Source organism: Poeciliopsis prolifica, unplaced genomic scaffold (assembly GCF_027474105.1).
Source record: "Poeciliopsis prolifica strain line A6 unplaced genomic scaffold, Auburn_PproV2 SCAFFOLD012, whole genome shotgun sequence".
NCBI lineage: Eukaryota > Metazoa > Chordata > Actinopteri > Cyprinodontiformes > Poeciliidae > Poeciliopsis > Poeciliopsis prolifica.
In genome coordinates, this window is record NW_026562387.1 from 12,560,277 (window position 1) to 12,572,511 (window position 12,235).

The 12,235-nt window shown below is 38.4% G+C and overlaps 1 protein-coding gene across 13 annotated transcripts in view; it reads right to left on the reverse strand.

The window, feature by feature from the left end:
- si:ch211-285f17.1 (sickle tail protein homolog) overlaps window positions 1-12,235 on the reverse strand; it is a 113,784-nt gene that overhangs the window by 83,937 nt on the left and 17,612 nt on the right. For 6 of the 13 annotated variants that reach the window (XM_055037654.1, XM_055037653.1, XM_055037650.1 and 3 more), the window contains exon 1: window positions 8,948-10,233. The exons of 1 other annotated variant lie outside the window; for it this stretch is intronic. In XM_055037654.1, the coding sequence (XP_054893629.1) occupies window positions 8,948-9,290 (343 nt within the window). In that variant the 5' untranslated portion in view covers window positions 9,291-10,233. Of the gene's footprint in view, window positions 1-8,947; window positions 10,237-12,235 lie in introns of those variants that run through there. 6 more of the 13 variants (XM_055037665.1, XM_055037664.1, XM_055037655.1 and 3 more) reach the window with 5 other exon arrangements.

The following is a 12,235-nucleotide window of genomic DNA, read 5'->3' on the forward strand; positions in this document are numbered from 1 at the left end:
ACTCTAATAGTTCATCAGAGTGATATGGCAAAAAAATATCTAATGAGGAGGATATGACTCGAAACACTTTTTCCTTCAGATAAGTGTATTACAAAAATCACTTCTGTGCTTTGAAACGCATCAAGACTATTAAGGTTCCTAGATCTAAAGTACGATTAACTTTCATTTAAACCAAAAGCCTTGATTTTCAGCTCAACACAGCTAATTAGGTAGCTTTGCTTGTGTCTTTTATAATGTTGTTTAAGACTATGTTACATGGCCTTAATCTTTACCCTTTATAATGTAACAATGCTCAACATAACATTTCACATAATATGTAAAAGGTAGATTATATAAGACTCCATATTATAAATCATGGCTAAGAAATGAAGAACTCAAAAGCAGGACTAAGAGGCTACAATCAGGAAGGTAAACAATCCAGGAGTTCAATAACAGGAAAACAACTAAACAGAAACAGACAGACCTGTGAAATATGACTCTAGATCAAACAGGTTGGGGAAAAACAACCACAAAATGGCAAAGAGCAATCCAGGAGACAATATGGACTGCAGGGAGTAATTACAAGGAGCATCACGTAACTTCACAACAAACAGAAACCTGGTTTCTCCCTAAAACAGGAAGCAAATACAACTGTGAACTCAAAGCCTTATCTTTACGGGAGATTTTTTTAGTTATTTTTGGGGGTTTTGAAGTAAAGTTTTGATGGAGCTGCTGGTAAGTCTTTGTCTTACCAGTGGACAAGTGTTTTCAGAGTTTAGTATGGAGAAAAGTTCTCAACAAAACCCTATGGCCAAGATAAGGATAAGTTAGAGTTGCACTTTTGAAAGTTTGCACTGAGCGTATGGGAGTGTGGCAAAATTCAGAAGTGCATGACCAGGCACCGTGACCAGACACAGAGGCCAACACACATGAACTGGGATGGCACCGTTAGCTTCTGCCCTCCTGTGCCTGGTTCAATGCATGAACTATTAACCTAGCTTTACAAAGTTGATTTCTTTCAAATTAAAACAACTCCTGTCACTAAAAGTTCATTAGTTCTTTTCTCAATTAATTTTTTAAAACATTTAGTTAATGTCACTGCTGCATTAGATAATTACCTACATACAGCTATGATTATTTGCAGAGAAGACGGTGAACAAGCACATTTTACAAGGGTAACAAATATTAATTAATTGACTTCTATATGAATAAGATTGAAAGCAAAGTAAGACTGAGAGTTGTGATTGGTGCAGACCATCAAAGAGCAACCATTTACACACATCTAAGCCCAATTCAGTGTGGCAGACTAGAGATGCATATTTTCTGAACTGCGGGAAGAAGCTGGCATACATATTTACCGGCCTCAGCTGGAATTTGAACCCATAATCTGAACCCTGCCACACTTCCCACCCAGACACACATCCCACCCAGACATAAATACCACTTTAACAAATATTGAATGGATAAATATTTGCAATTTCAAAAGATACAACCAAATTCTGAAACATGATGGTAGGAATACAGTGGGAATTATGTGAAGATAAAAAGGCATCTAAAAATGTATGCTGTGGATTGCTAGACGGACAGACAAAAAAAAAGTCAAGCATCACTACATTATCTAAAGAAGAAGTAGATGTTATCCACATTCCACAATAATACAACACAAGTGAACGAATGACTTAAGCAAACTATCTTTGAAAGGGTGGTCAAAACTCCGGTATTACCTAGATAGTGACATATTTTGAGTTATTATTGTTTATTAGTAATTATAGTATACAATATTTATACTGACGTTAGTGTTGTATTTTTTCCTACATCAAAGCAAAACATTTCTGATCATTTGTGGATCAAATGTCTAATTAAAAATCTTAACTTGATCTTATCTTTATTCAAAAGCTCATCGTTCCTATTGATGGTTAAACATATGCTTTGCGGAATTGAAACAATCTTCACATTTCAATCAAAGAAGCACAAAAATCCAGTACTTTAAGAGGTTTAAATTTGTTTAAGAGGTTTAAATTTATTTGAAGCTCTTAAAGACTTCTTTAAAGTAGAAGTCCGCTTTAAAAAGGTCTGACGTCGAACAAATATGTCTACGTGCTCTTGCTCTTGCTTACAGTCAGAAGAATAGACAGACATGGATGAATGCATATGAGTACGCATCACATTTGCCTGAGAGGGAAAAAGAGCGAAAGAGGGGAAGTGGAAAGATATCTCTGTCGACTCTTTGAGAGGAAACCCTGAGGGAGCCTTTAAATTCACTACCACCCTTCAGTTGGCTGAATTAACTTCATTTATCCTTTGGACTAAAACACAAACATAAAAAAGATCTATCTCGCAGTGATATGACTAGATGGAAAGAATTTCACGCTGCATTTGGAATTTTTGCTTTGATCATTTTATCCCTTAAGTCAATTAATGGAAACTGTGGAACAGAAATACAAGCAAGATGTTGATAAATAAGTAAAGACCTTGCACGTGCAAGTAAGAGAAACTGTGACTGAAACCAAGTCCTTTGTTTCATCTTGAACCTAACACACAGAGAAACCAAATCCCCTCTGCTGTTTTTCATTGATAACTGGACAGACTAAGGATCAAGAGGAAAGCCTTGCTTCCCTGAACTATACTTTAGAATGAATACATACACACACCAGTCCCAAAAAGAAGGATTTACAGTAGACACCCATGAGTGGCCTCCCAACTTTAGCTCTTTCTTCTTGCTCAGCGAACCAGTCATTGTCCATTTGTGTTTGGCGGATGAGTCACATCCAATCATCTTCTGAGCACAAGCCCCAGGTCAATGAACACTCCATTAACTCACCTATAGTCCATTGCTTCTAATGACTCATTGAACATCTCTTCAGTTGCTGGGTACTTATTGACAAACCAAGGACAAAGGTAAGTTGTCCCCTACAGCTGCGAAAACATCCTGGCATTGTGGCTGCCGCCTTTGAGGCATTTAGATGGAAAGCCTTGTCTAAACTCTCTTAATTGACTTTTTTTTCCTTTAGAAGGAAAAAAATCTTTACATTTAACAAAAGCAACAAACTTAAGAGGGTTAGAGGTTCAAAAATTGATTTGAGATATTCTGTCTCCATTGCATTGTATGTCACTCGTTTTACTTTTCTTATTGCAATACTCTTTTTTTTATTTCTTTCAAGTTCTTTTAGCACAGAAATTAGATAAGCAGATGAGCAGAGAAGTGTTTCTGCTTTGGCTACATACAATAGCAAGTGATATGGGTTACGATGACAGAGCTCCGTTTCAATATGATTCAGTTTCTCTCTTCTGATTCTCTTTTTAGAAATCTTTGCAGCTTAATATTGATCCTTTTTTTAGCCTTTTTGATAGAAAGAACTGAGACAACTTTGGTCAAATAAAATAGTGCTGTTACAATGTCTCTGTTCTTCCCATGTATACTGATTTATTGAAAACTGCATGTTTCACATGTATACTTCTCATTACCACAGAAGCTCTTATAAAGTAGGCTATTAATATTGTCAAAACATCCACAATAACAACAAAGAATGAACCAAACAATTATACTTCAAACAGTCACCATGGGATAAAACAATTACATCGATTGTCCGTTAGTCTTTTCAAACTGTTTTATTTTTCTAGGCTGTTCTACCAGTTGGCTGTGCTACAGTGCTGTAAATTAGCTTTTACATAAAAGGAACAATAAATTGATGTACACATTGGTAGCATTGCATGTTCAAAGCAGGAGGGAAAAGGTTGTGGCTTTATATTTTGTAAATTACTGTAATCTACTGTGTCAGATTACCGAGCTGTTTTTAAGCTGAGCCATCGCCAGTGTGCTTGTATAGCGAGATTAGTTGTGCTAGCGTGCAGTGCTAGACCAGTGCATAAACTGATGCTTTTTTTTAGAACTTCTTACTTCTAGTGGAGACATAGGATGTGGCAGGAGTGCCTATCCTAAAATGGCTAAATATGATGAACATTCTGATCGATAACTCTGAGGTTCTAGCTAGCCTGAACTATGTGAATTGAGGAACCACACATATGGCTTATTTTCAGCATCCATTCTCAAATATGTGCAATATAAACGACTAAAACTACCTTTATTATTTTCTCTGGTGTGATAAATGTGCAGCTTTATGTTGTCAACATTTGCTTGCTCAGACCCATCCAATGCCTCCTCATTATTTTGCAACAAGTGTATGTGAGCTAATTTTCTCACTTATGTCCAAATGAATATGAACATGTAGGAATAACTGAGCATAATTCACATAAACCCATAAAATGAGTTTCTGATTGCTTGATTCAGAGTAAAAGCAGGGGGTTTAGCTTGCAATCAACCTCCTACTTACTGACAATCTATCAAGACATTCAATTCAAATGTAAAGATGGGAAAGATCCTTTAAAATCACTGAAAATTATTCTTTTCTGCCTAGTAAAGAATGCATGCTTAAGTCTGCAAGGCCTTTCAGATAGAGATGGTTTCAAAACGGATTTGTCAAACTATTCAAAGGTTTTTCATTAAATTTGGCATCCTCTGTCAGCTATGTGTGTAAGCTGCTGTTCTGAACTAATTTTGTATTTATTTTGCAATTTTATAGTTGTCAAAGATGAAAATATCTGAAAATTATGTTTTTTTAGAAATTGATTTGATCTCCAATCAAAGGTTCAGTGTCAAATAAGTGGATGAACATATTCCAATTCTAAAACTCATTTAGATCATACTAAGCTGCTTTTCAGCTTTATTTTTTAAGAAACAAATATAGTCACCAAAATATCAGTAACATATCAACACAACTTTTACAGTAAGTGAGCGAAACTGACACGATGATCTCAGCAGTGAATACATCAAAGTAAATCTTTCACCAGTGAATCAAACTGTTTCACAGGCAAGCACAACAAAATATGAAATGCCTCACTAACCTTTGATACCTGAAGACAAGCTGAAGCAACACTGCACATATTGATGTGGTTACACAGTTAAAAGACAGACACAGCAAAAACACAAGAGTGGGTGCCTCTTAAAACAAACTGTTCTCAGTCCCTTTCCAGTCATCCAGAGATGAGGTCATCCAGAATCAGAGATTCCCAGGGACAAATTGCTACCTGGTGGGTCATAAAGTCTAAAGACTTTAATGATCATACACATAATGAAAACGTTAACTTTGTCTAGACTGAACAAAGCCCTGAAGCGTTGATGATAACAAAGACTGATAGGGAGCTAAAGACAGGTTGAGTCATTATCAACCAGAGACTGTCCCAACATTAACCTTTCCAAATCCCTGTACCAACTGATTTGTCTTTCCAAGTCAAAATGCTCTCTTAAATACACTACAGCCTTGAAGTTTTTGTTCAAAATAACCTGAGGAAGTTCATGTTGAATTTCAATAGCCTATCAGAGGCATGCCGAAACAGCACAAAACTGGGTTTCATCTCTTGCTTCTTGAAGATGTTTTACAAGATTTTGGTAGGGGTAAGGTGGTGTGGGGGATATTTTCTTGTCATAATTCAATATAAATTAAGCATAATGTAAATGCCACAGTCTCCCTTAGCACCTCTGGGATGTGTTAGAACAAGAAATATGGATCACATACACGTATTTGACACATCAGCAGCAACTGGGTGTTGCAGCAACCGTGTGATGCTTCAACCTGTGTGCATGATGCTCCTACTTGTTCCAAACGAGGTGCACTTAAAACAAAATTGGCCAGTGCATTCCTATGCGCTTAGCATATCCTCAGAATACTGCTTCATTTGTCAAACCTCAAATGAAATGATTGTTTTTCTTTGCCACACTCTTTCACTGCTTTATAGTCACCCAATAAAGCAATAGGGGTGACTAAAAAGTTTTTAGAAGGTTTGACATGATTAATAGATCAACTTTTATTTTTAATATTTTTATGTGGTACAAAACATTCATGACAAAAGGGCAAAAATCAATTCTCCTCCTTTTGGCTAAAGATTTTCAGGGTGACATAAGGGTAAAATATTGACTCGAGAGTCAAATGGTGTCTGGTGCTCACTGCATGTCATAGACACTTTGTGTCTGTCGATGTGAAGACAGACTTTCAACGTCAGGCCATGTGTCCTCTTGGGCTGACACGTCTCATTTATGTCAATCACAACATTTGATAACTCACACGATGACAGTGTCTAATGTTTATTTGACTGCAGAAGATTATACAGAGGGGGAAAATGGGAGAGGTGACAGACTTCCACAATGGAGAGCTAAATTAAACTACAATGGAGAGCTAAATTAAACTACAATCTCTGTTTCCAAAAGCATTTTTTCCTTTTGTCAAATTAATTCTAAGCAAATGCTTAAAATTTGAATCACTTGCAAATAAGATTGTCAGCCACCGCTGCACTATTGTTTTTGTTTGCTTGCCTATTACAGACACATTGGTGAGGACACAAATTTAACCTCATCCCAATATAGAAACCGCAGTGAACAATAAAACAAGGACTGAAGATTTGCAAGGATGCCTTCATAAGTGTGTGGGAACAAATGTAGTTATACTTATTTCAAAAACACTGCTCCCTACATATGGCCAATGAAACAAACTGCATTTTTGTAACTTCTGCTTTCGTACCAAATACATACCGTCATAACACCAGTTGGAAGTACAAGGCAACATAATACAGATTGCATCTAAGCAAAACTGCATAAGCAATGATTAAATAACCAAGTTGTGCCCAAAAACAAGCCAGCATAGTGGATCTTGATTTGCAGAAGGAATAATATGAACAAACTTTGGAACACCAGGTCAAAAGTAGAAAAGTTGTGTTACGTAAGGCTTCAACTCTGCTTCCTTTCAAAAGCTTTTAGAAGTTTAATAAATATTGTAAAACTTCTAGCTCACCAAAATAGTATCAAATTGAGGGTTGCTGCAGAATTTTGAAGAAAATTATACCTGAATCGACGCTTAATGTCACACACTGTCTGGAGCAAATATATCAAACGGATTTCACTCTTGGTGGGGGATTTCACTTTAACGGCTGAAATTGGATCCTTTGGTGAGCAGCAGTCACCTTTGAAGCTTTTACACAGTAGAAATGTCACCTGTCACACATACTTATTGTCTGACAGGCCTATGTGCAACAGCTCTGTTTGACTCGTGGGCTTGGGTCATTGCTACTGCCAAGCCCAGTGGCTGGAATTATTTCAGGATTTGACTATACAAGGACTCCAATTTTAACACACGACATAGCTAATTATAGTGCTAACAGCAAAATGTGTTACAAATGCAAAAACAAAGATACCACTTAACAGAGGTTGCATTAAGCCAAGACACTGTATTGCACAAAGTTTGTAAATCAAAGTTATGTGAAATAGGTTCACTTTGTTGAAAGTTTCTGCAGAGAGTGTGCTGCTGATGCACTGCCTTTTCAACTGAGAACTTCAAAGGTACTGTCCAGAGATATAATAAAGTTGAGCAGCCACTGAAGTAAAACTCCTACTTAAAAATGCACTGCAGGATGGGCAAATGTAGAGAACAGTTCATTTATTCTATTTGATGGTCTTTTGTGAGTTTATGATTGCCTGTGTGTATAACGGGGGCTGGTGGAGGAGTCTTTCAATAATGCTGTCATAACACAACAGGAGAAAGACATAGGAAGAGGAGAGTGACTCAAGGAGACACAAAAGCAGAGAGGGTGCTGGTGAGGAGAAAGACAAAAGGAATCACAGTGAGGAGTGAGGGAAGACAGAAGAACTCCGTGAGGACATAAAAGAAAACAAAGAAGGCTTTAATTACTGGACATAATCAAAGTGTGGTTAATTAAGAACGCTGTGTTTGATGTTTAATCATTTCTACAGGGGCTGACCCAGGCTTTTAAGAAGGTCATCTGTTCTGCGGAAAGACCATTTCTTTATATGAAAAAGACACTGGAAGCTCAGCGAGAACAAGCACATCTGGTTTCCAGAACAAACCTGCTCCCCCTTCTTGCCCCTAACCTGACTTCACAATCTGAGATTCACACACAGACACAACTCGGGACCTGTTGATTTCCCAGCATGCCCAGCTCACATTCCTGACCTCCTTCTGTCACTCTACTATTGGACTCCGCCTTGTTGCCTTTATCTACATCACCCCCATTCCTTCTGCAATTCCCTGTCTTTGACTACAAACCAATCAGTCTGCAGTGATTTATGACTGACTGACAGGAAACGTTGCAGCAGCTCAAAAAAAAAAGTCAGCTCTCAACAAGAACATCATAGATGCAAAGCATTCTGGTAAATCTTCAGTTGCATGCAGTCTTGCCCAAGCTTTACTTGAAAGTGTTAAAAGGTTGAATTTTACTAGGACATAAAAGCAAGTGTCATGCAGACTTGGGAATGTTGTGAGGAGGACCAAAGGGGAGAGATAAGCATTACTGGACACCAACACAGCAGGACAGTGACCGAGGTTTCATGTATGTCAACCCAACTACAACATTCTTCAGTGTGGAAGTTAAAATGAGATATTTTTATGTACTTGAAGCTTAGAAGCTGTAAGGACATATTTTAAAAGTAGGGATGTCAAATGTTTATTCAGGCAACTACGAAAGACAGAGTTTGCTAGCATACATTTCTCTACTTTACCATGTTACACTTTTGCCGATTTGATCATTTCAAGGTTTCTAAAATTGGTGACAGGGCTCTACTGAATGTTGCAAGAGTACAAACTTTTATCATTGTTCGCAGCATAGTCTTGGGGTGCAAGGGATCATCCAATTCCTTCTCATGATGTTGCACTTCAGTCAAGATGATATTTTAGTTGGCTTAGCAGACTAAATAAAACAAAAGATGAACCCCAGACTACATACGTTTGCATCAAATTATATATTATTAATAAAGTTAACAGCAGAAATAATAATAATAATAAAAACTCTAGGGGAACAATTCCATTATATATAAATCCAAACAAAACAAAAGTACAGCATAGTAATAAACCATAAGACCAATAACAAACTATCTGTCATAGAATAATGCATATTTGATACTTACTTTGCAATGAGCCCTGCTGCTGACTTGAAACTTTGGGTGGGCTGATCCTGCTCTTGGAAGATACCATCTCCACATTCTGGTCCTTTTCACATGGACTCTGGCTAGTGTCCCGAATCTCAGTCTGGGTCTCACTTTGGGGTTTGTCCTGTGCCACAGCTCCAGTTAAGTGCTTCTGTCTGCTCAGGACACCATCGTTACCTGCCCTCATTAGCTTCTCCCCCACACTTAGTACCCGTGTACGGCCAGCCAAGGCAGCGGTGCTGGGGCATTCCTTCCTCGGGGAAGGAAGCTTGGATCCTGCTCCCGCCGATGGGGGGCGAGCAAGCCGGGAGGCTTTAGACATCCTCTAGGTTAGTCAACAAGTGAAAGCTACTTAGTTTTCCTCAACCAGGGTGACTGCAGCTGTATCCTAAGGGCATTCTGGAAGATTTCTTGCCTTTCTGATACTCTGGAGCTACAGCGTGTTGAAACTGGTGCAGGTAAGACGGAAGGGCCAAGAAAAGGAGTGAGAAGCGAGAAGGAGGGCACTTTTGGGAAGCACGGTGGGAGGAAACTTAGCTCGTTGGAAGGTGTTCACCTCTCCTGGCATGGCCTCCTGGGATCATCCTCCAAAGCAAACAGCAAGCATGTAAGTAAGTGTGTGTGTTGGTAAATAACTGAATGTGTGGACAAACCTGTGGAGTGACAGGAGGTGCCGTGCCAAATGCAAACAAAAACTCAGGTCTCCAATGTCAGCACATTCCAGCTTCTTAATCCCCCTATGCCTCCTCCTTCATCCCTTTCTTTTTCATCTCCTGCCCCCACTTCTCTTCACCTACACTCATAACACAAACATGAACTTTTCTTTCCTACCTCATACTTAATAGTTCCTTCCCATGTCAATGTCCGGTTTTCTCTTGTCTCCCCTCTTCTCTTTGTCTTCAATTTACATGCTCTTCTTGTCTGATGCACAGCAAGAAACCATCCCAGCACTAAGGCAGGCAGTAACCAGAGACAGAAAGAAATACAGAGCACCAGAAAAAAACTGGGGAAAAAAGAGCAGAAGGAGGAAGGAGAAACTGCCAGCAGAGGCTGCGCGGAGGAGCTTTTCTCTTCAGGTGCAGCTGCACAAGCTGTTCCAGATGTGAACACAGCGTTTCACGTCATCGGCCGACTCCTCGGAGCAACACTCTTTGCAAACCACTACTTCGGCTCGTCCTATTTTTGCCTGTTCTTCTCTTCTTCAACTCCTTCTCTGTCAGCTTCGAGTTATTTAAATCCAGTCAGCCTGCGCTTCTCACATGTGATGAAATGTTCAGAGGCAGGAATCACACATGCGCAACACAACACACTCGTGTGGATTTTTACAGAGAATTACAAAGCCCAGAGGAGGGAATCCTCAGAGCATTAGTAAATGTGCATAAGTCTGTAAGATACACACAGTATAGCTGATTTGGGTTGTTGCATGTACATCTTTGACAGAGACAAAATAAAAAACCAAAAAGCAAAAGACAATAAAACTCTGTTTTCTGATCAATAGAAATATCTCATTATGCACGGTAGCAAGTTAGGAGTACTAACAGTTGAATTTTAAATGTTTTAAATATAAGAATTATTTTACGAATGCACCCCTGAAGATGAGCTAGTGATCAAAACTGGCCGATTTTTAGTGTGATGGTCCCTCACCAGTAACATACTTGTTAGAATCTCAAAAATCCAAACTCGTCTAATCAGTCCATGGTAACCTTTACCATGTCACACTGACCTCAACATCCCAGTTGTTAGTGAGGGAAAAACTTTAGATATCATGTATTGAATGATGATGAGGCTCCTCATGCTATCTCTAAGGCTGAGTCCAGCTTTCCTCCAGAAGACGCTCATTTCAGCCACTTGCATTTGGGATCTCGGTATTTTTAATATTAGCTAATTGCTTACAATTAATTTGCGGCGTTAACTGCTCAGTAAGGAAGGTAGTTGTTAACTGTCTAAAAGTTGCTTAATAGCATCAAAACCTAATTTGCATAATTAGCTATGCAACAAGAATGCTCCCAGAATTCTGGCTGGGAAAGTTGAAGGTGACTTAGAAGCCCCAAGTTCAGCTTCATTAAAGCTGTTGCCATTCACTATCTATTATCACGTCTGACAAGTAACTTATTAAATCACTGGCATATACAATGCCGCAAAAAAAAAAAAAAACTAAAAATATTGTGAACATTTTCATCTTTAGTGTTTCAGCTTTTCAAAGACAGTTCCAACCACAAACCAAAACGTGTCCTGTGTATCAGCTTTAAGTACAGATTAAAATGTCAAGTCTGTGATCATTTTGTCAACACAGTGTAACAGGTAGTTTTCTCACATAGCAACATCACATCAAATGATCGCTAATAGCAGGAACGTGTGAAAAGCATTTTCCACACTGTTCAACAGGTCAAACCTTTATATAAAGCCCATAACATTCAGAGTAATGCATCTCTAAAACACATTGACACTTGTAGAAATAATATTTGACATTTAGCAGAATTAGTCATTTAACACCTTATGAAACATTTTATTATACTGTTGGGCTATACCACATGCAGATTTGTGCACTTCTAAATCAGTTTATTTTCAGTTGTTAAAATGATTATTGCTAATCAAAAAAAATTTTTAATATGCCAAACTCTGCAAATAAGCCACCCTATCCACATGCCACGTGAGTTTGTGACACTTTCAAAATGTGCCGCAGCATCCAAGCAGACATGTGAAATGACACACACAAATGTGAATATGCGCTTGCTGAGTAAACACCAGAAAATGGATTACAGCAAAAGGATCAGCTGTGATCAGGCAACACTCATAAATAAAATAGCAGCAATCTGCATAGACTGTGGCACAGGACTTACACACAAGCTCCACTGCATGAAAAGTCAAATGTGCTGCCACAAAGTGATGAAACACAGAAATTTTCTATAGAAGGTTTTAGTTTCCCATCCCCCCTATGGACTGCCTTTGACACTTCTAAGCCCGCTCTGAACATGACAGCAGCCATCACTGATCATATAGATATTAAATATTAATCACATTGCCACTTATCTCTGTGGCTCTAGACAAAGACCAAAGCAGATTGACCTACATACTTTTCCAACAAATAGTTTGCTGACAAAAATCTGAGGGATAAGAACCTCGTGAGAACTGCTGCATGTCTGGTGGATTTTAGAGAAAAGGGTGGAGACAAGATGAAATATCAGAATTGTGTCAGATTATATTTTTACGTCACTACTGTAGCTGTTGTGTTTACGAAATTATAGTAATCAGGATTACATCAAGCCT